The sequence below is a fragment of the Neltuma alba genome, unplaced genomic scaffold (assembly GCF_004799145.2).
Source record: "Neltuma alba isolate B1F8T4 unplaced genomic scaffold, ASM479914v2 tig00005827_pilon, whole genome shotgun sequence".
NCBI lineage: Eukaryota > Viridiplantae > Streptophyta > Magnoliopsida > Fabales > Fabaceae > Neltuma > Neltuma alba.
The window spans coordinates 45153-61630 of record NW_021634245.1 but is presented as its reverse complement, the minus strand read 5'-3'; the positions used below and the strand labels follow the sequence as shown (position 1 = coordinate 61630).

Here is a 16478-nt window from a genome sequence, read left to right as displayed (position 1 = left end):
TTGATTAATTTGAAAAGATTAAGAAAATAAGTTAAGTTAGTTATTTATAATAAATAAATATTGTCTTTCCTAAAATATTCTTGTTAATCAAGGGTGTTGGTTAGAACTATTATTATTAGAAGGACAATGTTAGAAAAAAATACATAAATACTACCTCTGGTCCTAATTATAAGAGTTAGCTGACTAATTTGAGAAGATTAAGAAAAAAAGTTAAGCTAGTTATCTGTAATAAATAAGTGTTGTTTTTCTTAAAATATTTTCACTAATCAAGTATATTAGCTAGAACTATCATTGTTAGAAGGACTATCTTGAAAAAAATGTATAAATATTAGAGACAAAGTGGATTGAGATTTTATATTTAGGATTAAAATAAAATCAAACAATATTTTATATTAAGGACCGATGCTACTATTAAATTTAACATTTGAAAAGTCCAAAAGGTATGTTTAGAAAATATAAACCGACACTAGTTAAGCGTAATATGAAAAAATGTAACAAATATCCAATATGATATCTTATAAATAATTAAAAATAAAAAAATCTCTCATCCAAATATATTATAAAAAAGATAATACTTACATCAAGTTACTTATATCTATTTTGTCAAGTTCACTAATCACATATAACTATGTGTCTTATTTTTTAAATATTAACATTTAACAGCATTTAAGTATAAATCTACATGAAATTAAAAAAAGGACACATCATCATGCATGATTAGAGAATTTGATAAAATGAATATTAAGAAAATTGACCCAAGTTTTTTCCTTATAAAAAAGCAGATACAGTGTTATGGAAAACTAAAGTAGTAACTTATTAGTTATGGACGTGAAAATCATTTAATTGATTTTTTTAATTTTTTTTAAGTTTCATTTTTAAATACTAATATTTTATGAGTTATGTATTTCTTTTTCAAAAATAATTGGAGATCCCCATGCATTAATTTTTGGAACTCCCTGAATTTAAAAATAAGAAAAAGTCAAGATTGTTTCAATTACTTGTCCAAGGAAGTTAGTTTTATAATATTAGTTTTTGGGTCCCTAAAAAATGTACACACACAAACACATATTTAATTTGTTTTGTGAACCACATGCATTGCCTATATCTAATGAGTAATGAGAATACTTATAGCCGAAGAGGTAGCCTCTCTGGACCTTCTTTTATTATTATTGTTGTTGTTGTTATTATTATTGGTGGAGTACATCAAATAATTAACGTTGCTTCCCCCACACAATAATCAGCGCAACAATAAAATCAATTTAATTATAGTTATTATGTCCATTCACTCCCGGTGGTTACTTGTCCATTCAAAATTTGACCACAACCCTTGTATGTTCTGTACTAATCATTTAAGCATTACTGAATTATTTCATCCTTGTCTTTTATCTATTTCACCTCATCCACATTGATAAGAACAAGATAATTTTACGAGAGATTTAACTTTTAAAAAATATACATACATACTTCACCATCGTCTGATGATCAGGGACAAAAATTATGGAAAATCTTGATTTAGTCACTTTCATTGATTTGTCTTGGGACTGTTTCTTCACAGTTCACAGTTCCTGTGCATTGACCAAGTCACGAACTGGTTTGATCTAGGAGAATATATAATAATAATAATAATAATAATAATAATAATAATAATTGTGAAACCAATATTTAAAGATCCAATATATAATTATATGTATAAACTCAGTTTTACCCAGCAAGTGAAAAACAGAAACCAGAGACTGTATTGACATGTTTGGCGCATTTAATATTCTTCCTTGTCTGTGAAGAAGAAGAAGACAGTCAAACCCTCCATAAATTCTGTCTTGTTTACTTGTACTGTTGCCTTCTTCTGGACTGACTTTTTATTCTTCACTGTTTTTACCTCTTCTTCAAATATTCTTCTTATTATCTTAACCACTCATTATTCTTTTCAAACATGTTTTTTATATTCTAAGCATATACGCTTCTAGAGAGCCGAAAAATTACCCTTTTTTTAAAATGAAAGGTCAATTGCGTTTGTATTTGGTAGCTGAGGCAATTAATATATCGAATATGTTTGTGCTTTCAGTATCTGAAATGCGTTAGCTTTGCAAGGTTCTTCTTCTTGTTGTCTCCCAGTTTGATGAATTCAAAAAATAGATTAAATAATCAAACCTCTTTGATGTAAAATATATATATATATATAAATGGATCTTACAAAGTAATTTGTATTTATTTTTAAAATTTATATAAGTACTATCTTCAATTCTTAATATAAGAGCTTGTTTGACTTTTATTTTGGTTCTAATAATAAAACTCTAATTTATTTTTTCCGAAAGCAGTTTTTGTAATAATGATAGTTTTAGCTAATACACCTGATTAGCAAGAATATGTTAGAAAAGACAATACCTATTTATTACAAATAATTAGCTTAACTAGTTTTTTTAATCTACTCAAATTAGTCAACTAGCTCTTATATTAAAGAGTGAAGGTAGTATTTAATAAAAAAGGAATATATTCTTTCGCTATGATTTCTTGTCATCTTATTTATTTCTTTCGTTAAAAATATTTTTATTAATTCTGATACTTTTGCCTTTAATTTTAAACTACTTTCTTACATATTTTCTAATGAAAAGTATTTTAGTCAGGCAAATTTGAATTTACCTAAAAGACATATTCTAAAACCAAGGACAGATGTTTATGTGAGCTTATTAAACAACATTTGGACTCTTTATATAGTAATTTAGTATATTTTCAAAAAGCTTGGATTCGTTTTCGGCCAATGAAAAAGCATGGATTTTTACTTGGCTAGAACAAAAAGCTTGGATTGAAGAATCGAATTTGCTAAAAATAATATGGTTAGAACAAGATTCGTTTATGTGTATGTACATCAATTATCAATTAATTATAGAATGTAACATGAATTATCGATGATTGATGTTGACGGTAGTTTATGATGTTAAAAAACAACCATTTAAAGAGAATATAATGAAGGCCATTTTGTTTATTTAGTTTTTTATATTCTTTACCACTTGCTTCATTTTTTAATTAAAAAACAAATGTGCAAAGTCATTTTCCAACAGGAATCGAAAAGACTTCAGAGAGTTCTGAGCAAAGTATTTCTCAGATTCACAGTTTTGTTTCCCTTGACAGTTTGACCAATCACAGCTTTGCTTTGATGCCAGATGGAAATATACTAATTTACAAATATAACAATAAATAGTTGCATTATTAATTTTTTAATAAAACAAATCAAATATCCAAGGCTTTTGATAAGTGTCTCTTTCTTTTTTGGTTTATCCGTTTAACCCACTTGTAGAGTGTTTAATTTTATTCCCATATTATCTCATATTCGAATAATTTTCGAATTTTTTATGCTAGTTAATATATGCTTCGTTTCTCTTATTCTCGCACTAAAAATTTTGTTTAATTGATGGCCAATATTTGTCTAATTACTCTTTTGGTCTTATGAGGAATTTTCAGCTTGTTTTACACAGATAAAAGAAGATCTTAAACTGTATTGATTCTCAATTAAAATCTAATAACTTTTTAAATTTACCTTTATTTAATATATACACATTTAAAAAAATTAACTATCTACATTATAATTAATGTATAGCAAAATAGTATATTCATACTAAAAATTTAATAAAATGACTTATAAACATGACTAAGAAAAATCTTCTTACTCTACCTTGTAAATAGAAATAGAGGAGCATATCAAAAGAAGATTTTAGTATAAATCCAATGTTCCATATACCGGACAAAATCGACAAACTGAGGAATAATTAAATAAAACATATATTTTAAAATTATGCTTTCCCTTTATTTCATATGTTTGAACTGGGATTCCTCCCTTGAAACGAAGTTTCCATTATTCTTATATGCTACCTTAGCTGTTTTATGTTTTCTTAATCCCTGCATTAAATATACGAAAAGACAAAATTACACAGAACCCAAAAATGCATTGAGCCAAGCTAAACCGTGGCTCCCAGCCTCCCACAAATCAAAATAAATATATAGATATATGTTGCTTAGTCCTTTAATTTAAAACTTGATAACAATCTTTTTAAATATCATTTTTTTAAATAAAAACGGAGGTCACAAAAGTACAACAAGAGAAAGTCACGCCTTCGTATTAAACAAAACATGTATAAAATTATTGAGTCTACGTCAACTTAGTTTGTGGACTAAATCGCAGGAAGGACGGTGTTGGGATCCACGGTACAATATTACCTCCGGTGCTTAATAATATGAGAACTTATATAAATCAGGAAACAAAATAAAGTCCCTAGTACGTAACCAAAAAAAAAAAGAGAGTCCCTAGCAGTGTCTCATTATTTCTGATTCATTTGATGTTCTTCAAACCATAAAGATTATATTTAGGAGTGTTAAGGTGGAAACTAAATTATAATTTTTAAAATAATTCTACAGTATATGAAGTAAGCAGGTGAGAAAAATTGTCTTAATTTTCATAAAAACACTTTTTAAAAATATCTTTTGCCCGATCCAAATACCCTCATACGTACTTTGCTGGCCATGGCCAAAAGAGAAAAAGATTCCACCACTCACTCAAATGCCGCACACTGATAATTCTTCTCGTTATCATCTTTACTTCCTTTTTTTTTTTTTTCCAGAGAAAAGAAAATGGCCAAGAGATGTAGAGTTAAGATGGTGGACTGAACTTGAATCATATACAAAAAAGCTTGGCTGTGCAGTATTTAGATTAGACGGGTGTTTTCTGGTATAAACTTATTATTTTATCAAGGTATTGAGTTAAGATATCATATCAAATTCTCTTACATACATACTTTTGTTACTCCGATCCCCATTCGATACTTTCTCTAGATATACTCTTTCGGTTTTCAATATAAGATCTTTATACATATTAGTATAACGATTTTATATTTAGAACCGGAGGAGTATATACTTTGGATCCTAATAGATTCTGAATATCAAACATTTTTGTAATGAAAAAATAAAGAGAACTGAGAATGATGTTATAGGGCTGAAAAAACAAAAAAAAAGGTTTGGTGAAAGATCATGGACCTCGCATTAAGAGAGCAGAGAGACGAGAGACGTAGCCATCTCGTATTTTCTTCCTAAGATTGAATTCAAGAGTCGTGAGATGAACATACATGAGAATGACGTTTGGGATTGGCACACTATCTTTGTCAAAACACGCTCTCTCTCTCTCTCTCTCTTCGTCTGTGTCTCAGTACACGGGTTGTCTCTTCAATTAGCTGTACCTGTACGACCCTCTCTACCTACACCTGTACATAAAAGTGCCTTTTCCCTTTGGTGATACTTTCGAACATGATTCATCGTCATCTCTTGGCTCCTGAAAACCATGCCTTCCTCAAACTCTCAAATCACTCGTTAACCTCAACAATATTTACTAAAATATTCACAATCTTTTAGGTTCCCTAACCATATATAAAAGATACAACGCCTGATATTTAAGCAGAGTCTGCAATTAGAAATATTTAGTTTAACGATACTGATGCAAACTCTGGCAATGTAAGACACAGTATTTGGAACGAGCGTGGCCATATATGGATCGGAAAACGATAATGACCTTTTTTTACATGAGAGTGTGAAACGACGTCAAATAAACGCCAAAAGGACCGCAGCCTCACCGTATGTATAATTTAGGGCAAATTTCACTGTAGGACCGCAGAAGACAATTAATCTTAAAGAGCCCCCAAAACTTTCTGAAATCTCACTGCAGGACCAAGGGGCCAATCTGATATTAATTCCACAAACGAAATGACGCCACTACCCTTAGCATCAGGTGAACCAGTCCACATGTGAACGGACTGATTTTACGTGTGAATATATGTATTTCATCTGCAAATTGGCTAGTTCCCCTTGCAAATGCACTTTCCCGCACTTTTTCCCTCACGGACGCATGCATCAGGTGAACCAGTCTACATGTGAACGAACTGATTCCACATGTGAATATATGTATTTATTCTGCAAATTGGCTAATTCCCCTTGCAAATGCGCTCTTCCGCACTTGTTCCTTCACGGACGCATGCATCAAGTGAATCAGTCCACATGTGAACAGACTGATTTCACGTGTGAATATATGTATTTCATCTGCAAATTGGCTAGTTCCCCTTACAAATGCAGCTCCCACACTTGTTTCCTCACGAACGCATGCATCAGATGAACCAGTCCACATGTGAACGGACTGATTCCACGTGTGAACATATGTATTTATTCTGCAAATTGGCTAGTTCTCATTGCAAATGCACTCTCCCGCACTTGTTCCCTCCTACTAGAGGCAGTGGCGTCATTTCATTTGTAGAATTAATATCAGATTGGCCCCTTGGTCCTGCAGTGAGATTTCAGAAAGTTTTGGGGGCTCTTTGAGATTAATTGTCTTCTGCGGTCCTACAGTGAAATTTTCCCTATAATTTAAGGTGGTCCACAAACCTCAGAGCCAGGCTTCCCACACGTTCAGCTTATCATGTCTTGCCACGTGGCTTGCGTCTGTGTTACATGGGGTCCTCTCCTTCGCCCCACTTAGCCATGCTTCTTCCCCACCCATATGGCAGCAAGTTTTGATGCCTTGTTACGCTGCTACCGACTACGACAAGTGCCGTCACTGTGTAAAAATATTTGGTTGCCTTCTCAAGTTGAAAAATCCTTTCTTTTTTTCTTTTCGCTTTTGAATTTTTCTTTTCCTTCTTCTGGGTTGGCTTTTTAATTTATTGGGGTTCATTATGACGTTGTCTTTCTCCTTCCTACCTCAACAAACAAACCCGTAGCTTCCACCCCTTTTTCCCCTTTTCCTTTTCCTTGTCTGCAATGGAGATGAGGATCTGAGGCAGGAGATATTTATGGTATGGGCGCGTGTGCTTCAACGCATCAGGGCTGTGTGGGAGGGAGGTTGAGTTCCTCCAAGAAGAAGACTCGCAAAAGAAGAAGAGATGGATTCAGAAGAAGAGTGTCATCTCGGCTAGCCAAAGGATCATTGGACAAACCTGACGTGCCTGGCTTACCTGATCATCGCTCCTTCGCCAACCCCACTCTCCAAGGTTCATTTCTTTCTTCGCACTCCATTTTCTGGCAAAATGATTCTCAGCTGAAACCTTCAAAGCTTGTCAATTGCGTTCCAATATTGGAATTCCTTAATGTTTTTACTGTTCTGTTGAAGAAATTTGCTGATACTGTTTCATGTCTCTGCATGGTTGCAGTGTAAGCTCAGGCATAGCAGGGGAGTTCATCTCCCTCTGCTCTGAGTCTCGGCATGTAATGCAATGTTTAATCACTGTGGAAAACTAACGCTAATTTATTTCTTTAGGAGTTAAACAGTTGAATAACATAGATAGATACGGTTTTGATAATTGATACCGGTATAGTGTTTAACCTAAGCTCTGAAGGTTGCGGCATTTTTGTTTGAGTCATAATGATGGATAAATAGAATCTAATTTACTGTAAGGCTGAAGTTAGATGAGATTTTATCATAAAAGCTTGAGCTGAAACAGAAATTTAATGAGCTAATTTTATTCAGAACTTGGAAGTAACGTCAACATCTGTGATGGATATTATGCTCAGGAACTTCATTTCCATGAAAATCTGAGCCAGAGTAATCTGGAAATAGCTTGTGGTCCCTATTGTCTGTATCATTGCTTACTATAAATAACGCTAAGAGCTTTCATTTTCCTCTTTATATGAGGTCAGGGAGGCGTTGAAATCCAATTATTGGAATGAAGAAGGGTAAAACAAGGCTATGGGTAGATTAGTAATATTGAAACTTTAGTTCACAGTAATGTCTCTGAATAAGTGGCCTTGAAGGATTTGTTCCACCAGTTGGTTGTTGCATTTACTTTCTCTTTCTTTAGTTGCTCTTTTGATCAACGTATCTGTCTACGTACCAATTAGTTTGGATTTTATAATAATCCTTACTCTTGCTTTCCCTTGATGGAATACTTATGTGTACCACCAGGAAGTACTGAGGAGGCATGGTTTGACTCATCTGCAATATTTGACTCTGACTGTGATGATGACTACAAAAGTGTTCCTGATGGTATGATTTTGAAAAATTTCCAATTAATTACCTGTGGATTTTTACCTGTTTGATGGATCAGAAATATTTACCTATGAAAATGGACAATCACGTATAATTTTTATCTTGTAGATGTATCGCTGAATGGGACTGAAGTAGGAACCATATCTGGTTTTCAATTGAGAGATGGCAGCCATGGAGGTTCAACTGATCAGGTTCAGAAACTGGGGGATTTATCAGAAGCATCCGGAACTTCTAATGTTCGGATTATTAGTTCAGATGACAATGATTCGCATTGTAAACGTGATGGAAATATGAATGAAGTAAATCAACCTGTATTTCTTGATGAAATCTCCTCAGTGGATGCTAACTCCAACAAGGATGATGGACTTATGGACCACTGTGGGATTCTTCCCAACAATTGTCTGCCCTGTCTTGCATCGACCATTCCTTCCACTGAAAAAAGGAGATCATCGAGTTCTAGTCCTCCTAGTACAAGGAAAAAGGCTCCTACAAAACTACCCTTTAAATGGAAAGAAGGTCTTGGCAATGCTAACCTACGTGAGTTAAAATTCTCAGAACCGCAACTTTTCATTACTGGTCATTGTTGCATTCATAGCTTGCCACAACATTGCATGTAGGAGACTTTCTTTTCAGTCTATATCTTCAAGTCATTGTTTGCCTTTAAAGTTTCCTGCAGTAACTGAAAGAAAATTTGTTTTCCATATGTGCCCAAAATGGATAATTAAATGATTTCATTAGTATGAAAATGCAATATGAGGTTGTCAAATGAAACTGATCTGTTCTCGATAGAGTGTCAGAAGCTTCTGATATTTTAAGCTCTCTTTATTAGATTCTGGTCTCTATTCATTTTCATTGGTATCATTCTTGTCTCTTAACAAGTGATGTTAGTGGACTAGATTTTTCTGAAGAAAGGTTTTAATGGATCAATAAAGAGTATTATAATGTTTCTAATTCATCTGTCTGTTCTATTTCTGGTCTTCAGTTTCCTCCAAGACACTTCTGCAAAGACCAATAGCAGGTTCGCAGGTACCCTTCTGTCCAGTGGACAAGAAAATGCTTGACTGTTGGTCACACATCGACCCAAGCACGTTCAAAGTACGAGGAGTGAATTATTTCAAGTAAGCATCGTTAACTATAGTTTCTTTCGTTTTTTTTCACTTCCCTGCCCTGCATCATATGTAAACAAATCAGTGAAGGGTATAAACTGTGCAATCTGTGGTAAAATTACGTTTCACCTGATTATTGATGTTGCTCATGGCAGGGATAAGAAGAAGGACTTTGCTCCCAACTTTTCTGCATATTATCCATTTGGTGTTGATGTATTTTTATCCCCACGAAAGGTGCACCATATAGCTCGGTTTGTGGACCTTCCGGCCATGAATTCTTCTGCTAAACTTCCAACTATACTTGTTGTCAACGTTCAGGTGCACCATTTCATCTAAATTTCTCTTATATTTTTATTCCTATGAATTGTTTATATTCGTATAGAAAACCCTTCGTTTCATTCTGAAACTCATGTTCTGTGGATTTCTTCAGATTCCACTGTATCCTACCACGCTTTTTCAAGGTGAAATTGATGGGGAAGGAATGAGTTTTGTGTTGTACTTTAAGCTTTCTAACAGTTACTCGAAGGAACTTCCACCTGCTTTCCAAGAAAACATCAGAGTATGTCTCAAAGTCTCAGTTTCTTTCGTTCTTTCTTAACCTTCTAACAACTGTGTACTGATGAGATGGGAATGCTGAACCTGAATTCCATCCATGCCCTTTTGTAGAGATTAATGGATGATGAAGTTGAGAAGGTGAAGGGCTTCCCCGTAGACACAATTGCACCCTTCCGAGAAAGGTTGAAAATTTTAGGCCGTGTTGCCAACGTGGAAGATCTTCATTTGAGTGCAGCAGAACGAAAGCTTATGCAGGCTTATAATGAGAAACCTGTTCTTTCTCGTCCTCAGCATGAGTTTTACACGGTATGCCTTTATTGACCCATTATAATTTTCTCCAACTAATATAATTTTCTCTGACTGTCCTTAAGAATATCTATAACAGACCTAGATAATGCTTTGTGTATTGTTTTGTTTTTGAAACTACATGTTTCACCGGTTAATTTTAATTTAACAGTTCATTCTCACAAGAGGATAAAGCAAAAGACACAGAAAGGAAACTGTTTTCCTAGTTGAAGACGTGACAAAAATCTGAACAAGTAAAATTCAAGTTACTATTTTTTGTGTGTGGGCTCCTTATCCTTGTTTGATTGGCAGTATCTTTTGTGGATTCTTTATGACGCCTTTAAGTTTGGCCCGCAAATTAAAGTGGTGTCATTTCCCTACTAAAGACAGACATAGACCCACACACACGCGTGGTACTTTAACTGTTGCTGTCGCTGTTTTTTGAATCAGCTAACCCAGATATGAAATTTTTGCAGGGAGAAAATTACTTTGAGATTGATTTGGATATGCATAGATTCAGTTATATCTCCAGAAAAGGCTTTGAAGCTTTCCTAGACAGATTAACGATCTGCATTCTAGACGTTGGTCTCACAATTCAGGTAGCTAACTAGTTTTCCGGCTCTGAAGTTTGCGGCAGAAAAAATGTTTGACATGGATTAATTTGTGTTTTTGATGAACCTAAATCATCTTTAAGTCTCATGATAATCGTGATTAAATAACAGGGGAACAAACCGGAGGAGCTACCAGAGCAGATCTTATGTTGTATTAGACTAAACGGAATTGACTACAAGAGATATCAGCAACTTGGAGTAACTCAAGATCATCTAATGTAAACTTCAACAACGTTTGAATCCCAGAGTTGTGGTCCATTAAAAGAAAATCATGTTTTGAAAATGCATTTGTTTTCATTCGTGTTCGTTGGTAGAAAAAATCCTGTCATCTTTCAATTATAGAGAATCCAAGCGTGTGATGATGGGATGGCTGCTGATATTACGGTCAAGGAGGGTCCATGCCTTCAACTACTTCAAACTTATTGTTAGTTATGAATTAATTCATTTGGGTAGGGTTATAAAAAAGAAAAGTTTTTTGCCTGGACGGGTTTCTCCTTTGTCTTGCTCGTCAAACTTGGATCCCAGAAGTTAACCTCTTTTTAGCAGTTCGACGCGTTACAGTGTGAAAGCAACTTAATAAAAACATCGTGCATTGTCGATACAGTAATCTTCGACCCATTAACCAAATATCATCAAATTAACCAAAGATATAATTACAGAAGTTCTCTCCATTCTGCAAGGGGAAAAAAGTGGATGTTCAACTTCCTAATTTTGCGCGACAAATAAACCAAATCAAAATGTTTCTGGATAATTTAAACATGATGGTTCATTACAAATCAATCCAACCCTTAAGTTTTCGTTCCAATGTTATCTGACAATTTCTGGCAAGGAAAGAGAAAAACCATCCGGCAATTCTCAGGTCTTACAGGGAACGAGAGGCCTCCCACATAAGCCTTTGTTGCCAGAATAAGAAGTCTCGGGAAAGTCAATCAGAGGTTTGCCCTCTGGAATTTCCCCTTCAAGAGAATTGTCTGATAAATTCAGTTCTTTCAGGTTTCTCAGGTTCAGAAATCCACTGGGTATGTTGCCTGTAAAGTGATTCTTCTGCAGCTTCAATCTCTCTAACGAGGTTAGATTTGCCAATATCTCCGGCAAGTTGGAGGCTAAATCGTTGAAGCTCAAATCCAAACTTTGAATTGATTTCAAACTCCCAATAGAACTTGGTAATCTGCCTCTCAGAATGTTGTGAGACAAATTCAGAAACTGAATGTCACGTTGCCCTCCCACGCCAATATCTTCAATCCCACTTGAGAAGTTGTTGTCAGAAAGATCAATGTATGTCAGCGATCCCCCAGAAACCCCTTGTGCTTCAAAAACTCGATTCACGGATCCTGTTAGCTTATTTGAGTGAAGATCAAGAACACCCAGATCGTTCAAGTTTGAAATAGAATCAGGGATGTTTGAATCAAGTGAATTCCTTGAGAGATTTAGCAAGTATAGCTGGTCCAGGGTTCCAATCCAGGAGGGTATGGCTCCACTGAGATAGTTCATTGATAAGTCCAATTCCTGAATTGGACTATCGGCTGTTTGCAAAAAGTCCGGAATACGACCCCTGATTCCAGAACCTGCCAAGTAAATACGAGAAAGCGATGGCATATTTGCAAGCCATTCTGGGATGGAAGAGAGGTTCAGATGATTGAAAGACAGATCAAGGGTTTGCACATTTTGAAGGGATGACATCTCTTGAGGCAATGGTCCTTCAATTAGATTATTGGAAATGTTAAACATTATAAGCTCAGAGAGTTGTCCTATTGATTTTGGGATCTGGCCAGATAAGAAGTTGTCACTGAGATAAAGTTCTGTCAGAGATTGCAAATTGCTCAAACTAGAAGGTATTTCTCCTTCAAGCTTGTTGTTTGAGAGCGAAACTCTCTGGAGGGAAACTAGATAGCCAAAACTGGAAGGTATATTCCCATTGAGATGGTTACTATGGAGCCTTAAGAATTTCAGATAAGGCATTTCACCAGATCTTGAGGGAAATGGGATGTTCCCCTCGAGAAGGTTGGTGTCCACGTATAAAAGTGAAATGGCAGTTAAATTGGTTAGTGAAGCAGGTATATTGCCACTTAAAAGATTGTTAGAAAGATCAAGCTTCTCCAGAGCTTGCATCTGACCGATCCTATCTGGTATATGACCAGTTAAAGAATTGCCATGAACATCCAATTCCTCTAAGCTAGTCAAATTACCAAGTGAGTCCGGCATTATACCTGAAAAATGATTCGTATAAAGCAGCAACCTTTTGAGATTTTTCAGGCTTCCCAGGGTTGAAGGGATTGACCCAGATAACCCATTTTCATGCAAAGCCAGTTCTTGAAGATTTGACAACTCACCAATGCTTTCTGGTACTGGACCAGTCAAGTTGTTGCCGTAAAGGCGGAGCTTTTGGAGATTTTGCAAGTGGACACCCACTGTTTGTGGAATTGTCCCACTGAGACCAGCTAAACCACCAAGATCTAAGACTTTAAGAGAGGTAAGAAGCGTTATGGAAGGAGAAAGCAAGCCCTTCATCTGGGTTTGAGACAAATCATCACCTGTGGAAATGAATCCTGCGAGGTTTATCTCACTGACTCTGGAGGTTGCATTTTCACAGACAACACCTTCCCATTGGCAACAGTTGTGGCCAACCCACGTTGCTAGGCGTCCAGAAGTGTCCATTTGAATCCCATTCTTGAAACCCATTAAACCTTCCAAGTCATTGGCATTGCAAGCTTCCGTACTTCCTCTCACGCTTCCACTTGTGATTATAATAAACAGAGTAACTATAAACCGTATCAACTGATACTTCATTTTGTGCTAGCAAATGGAGTTGCTCTATCTGAAAAGGAACTAATGGATTTTGGTTTGTGTTTCATTCTGACGAATAGTTCCAATAGATAAGAACAAAACAACCAGCATTGCTCAGAAACGTACAACTTTTTTCTTTTTGCTCATCTTTTTATTCTCCTTTTAAAGTTTTGACGCTCAAAAGCATGCTGTCCCTTACTCATGATGCCTTTAATAATGTTTAGTGTCAAGGAATTCAAAGAATGGGCCATTTGATAATTATCTGGATAAGCGCCACAAATCTCGTCTCCCCACAGTGTTTTTGATACCCCGTGTGCGCAGGTGCACTTTCTCTGTTGGCAGTTATTGTCACGGAATCTTTTTTGCCCGATTGTCAAGGATCGGTTGAAAATTTCATTATACTTTTTTTTTAAAAAAATTGAAGTACTATTTGAGATGTTAAAATTTTTTATCCTTTTTTAATATCTTTGGATGTGCTCAGGCAGACCAGGAGCTTATCTTTTGAGAGTAACGAAAATTTGAGATGCATAGAGCAATAGTCCCGTGCGAATAAAATTTCTTGTCCAAAAGTCATAGGATTCGTTTCAGTTTTGGAATCTTATAAGCAGTTCAAGGACCACTTCGAAGTTGAGGGGTCTTCCACAGCAAACAAACACCATTTCGAAGCTGGTGTGCCATGACTGGATAGTTGACCTTGGAATTCAAGGGCAAAGCTAGAGGTGAGAATCAGGATCGGCCCGGCCCTCCAGGCTTAAAAGGGCTGGCCTTCCAGGACTGAAATTTTAAAAATACCCTAATTTGCTAGGTCCGGCCCTTAAGTTATAGGACTCGGAGCCGACCCGCCGGCTTTTGACCCGTTTAAAAAAAAAACTATTTTTTATATTTATCATATTTTTTATAAAAAAATAAAAATAAACCAATAAAATTATTAATAAAAGACATAAATATGAATAAAATTAAGTCACAAATATAAAATATCATCATATATAAATATCCATCAACATTCAAGAACATCTAAAATATTTATTAATAAGATAACATCCAAAAGTTTTATCTATAGTGCAATTGTGTAATAAATAAACACTATCATTAATATTTTGAAATTTCATCATCACTATAATTAATTACTCTTCTTCATAAGTATGCTTTTTTTTTTTATAACAAAAATATCAAGTTTTTCTTCTTTATAGAAATTTTACTTTTAAATTTTGCAATCTAGCTATTATTTTACTTTAATGTGAGAAACATTGTTGTTAAAACTCATGAATTTCTAATTCAAATTATAGAATCATAAGTTATATAAGTATAAAAATACTCTATTGTCAAATATATATATAGTTTAAAAATATCAACACATATAATATAAATCAAATTATTATTAAAGTCCAAATTAACCTATTTTTTAAAAATTTAATTTGATAAATTATTTCTAAAATTAAATTAAATTTTAAAATGATAATAATAACTAAATATTTGAAATATTATTAACAATGTAAAAAATTAATAACATTAGAATTATATAACAAATTTTAAAAACAAAAAAAATTATAAATGGGCTTAAACGGGCCGGCCTGCGGCCCACGGCTCTCCAGAATTTATTTTCCATTTAAAAGGAAAAATATCAAGCCCGGCCCTTATAATTTCAGAATCTAAACGGACTCGGCCCGTTTTCCCGACTCTAAGCAAAGCTTTAAATGGTCACCCTTTTTTTGTGGTGAGGGTGGGGGGAGTGGTTCTGTGGTTGGTTGGAGTGGCATCAACTTGCCGTATAAAAAGAAAATAAATTGGAATTTTAAGAAGCACACTTAATAGAAGAGGTAGGTTTGACCCTTCAATACCCTTTCGAGTCATTTGCTTGGACAAAAATATTGGGCTAGAAACCTGAGCATTTAGATCAACTAATCAGAGTTGTTTTGTCTTAATCATGGGTCTTGAGTTCGAGGCGTGGGAACACAATAGCACATGGGGCTAGGGTCTCCCCTATACAAGGCTAATAGAACCCGAATCTGAATTAATTCGGGCCTGTTGAGTTTCCCGTGAATAAAGACTGACTTGAGATATCGGGTGCAAAAATCCCCCCAAAAAAAATACTGGACCAGAAAAGCTCAGTATCCAGATTCTCCGAATACTAGTGGTTTAACACCCAAAAAATATATATATATATATATATATAGATAGATATATAGATATATATAAAAGAGGGGATTGGCTTCTCTCCACTCCCTTCTCCATCCCCTCCCGTCCTTTACCTAGAAAATGACCTCGCATCATGTGTGAAGTGCAATATAATGCTCCATTCACTGCTCTCATTCATTTGCATAAGCGAGTAAGCGACGCACAACGAAACGTACGAGTGTGCAAATAACCATAAATTAAGCATCACTTTTCCCAAGCAATCCGTAATACTCCTGATGTTCTAAATATAAGACCCTTTTCGTAATGTAAATTATACTATAAAAGAGGTCTTATATTTAGAATCGGAAGAGTAGAAAATAATTATATCATAATATGATTATTAATAAATTCTTATATAATTTTAATAACATTCGTATTTACCAATCTTTTAATTAAAAGTTTAATAATAAAAATATAAATAGCTATATACTATATATTATTTTCCCATGTGTTTTTAATATGAGAACTAGGTAACTAATGTATAGATATTAAAAAATTAATTAAGTTAACTAATTAAAAATGTGTGGTGGTCATCCTAAAATATTATTTTTAAACATCATTTACATTGAACTATCATTCAATAAGAATAGTTTAAGAAAAAGAAGTTAAAAATTTAGAAGATAAAATAGACTAGTTCATATATTTTGAATTAAAATAAATACTTTTAATATTTATAAGCTAGTCATCTGGTTCCTATATTAAAAACGGGAGGGAGAGTAATATATAGTATATAACTATTTATATTTTTACAATTAAACTTTTAATTAACAGATGGTAAATACAAATCTTAATAAAATTGTAGACGTTTCACTGTGCGCTGCTTATGCAAATGAATGAGACCAGCAAACGGAGCATTATATTACGCATGATGCGACGTAAAAGAGGGCAGCGAATGGAGAAGGCAGCAGATAGAAGCCAATAAAAAAAAGAAAAGAAAAAAAAGGCAGG

General features: G+C 34.4%; 2 protein-coding genes across 2 annotated transcripts; one reads left to right on the top strand and one right to left on the bottom strand.

Moving 5' to 3' along the window:
• Positions 1 to 6650: 6650 nt before the first annotated feature.
• On the top strand, positions 6651 to 11055 carry LOC114748812 (uncharacterized). The gene is made up of 9 exons (XM_028937268.1): positions 6651 to 7019; positions 7931 to 8011; positions 8123 to 8551; positions 8997 to 9132; positions 9276 to 9438; positions 9551 to 9679; positions 9787 to 9981; positions 10437 to 10559; positions 10683 to 11055. The coding sequence occupies exons 1-9, from the start codon at positions 6827 to 6829 to the stop codon at positions 10791 to 10793; spliced, it is 1560 nt and encodes a 519-aa protein (XP_028793101.1). The 5' UTR covers positions 6651 to 6826; the 3' UTR covers positions 10794 to 11055.
• A 134-nt stretch (positions 11056 to 11189) lies between these two features.
• Positions 11190 to 13544, bottom strand: LOC114748811 (LRR receptor-like serine/threonine-protein kinase FLS2). The gene has a single exon (XM_028937267.1). The coding sequence runs from the start codon at positions 13356 to 13358 to the stop codon at positions 11427 to 11429; it is 1932 nt and encodes a 643-aa protein (XP_028793100.1). The 5' UTR covers positions 13359 to 13544; the 3' UTR covers positions 11190 to 11426.
• Positions 13545 to 16478: the final 2934 nt, after the last annotated feature.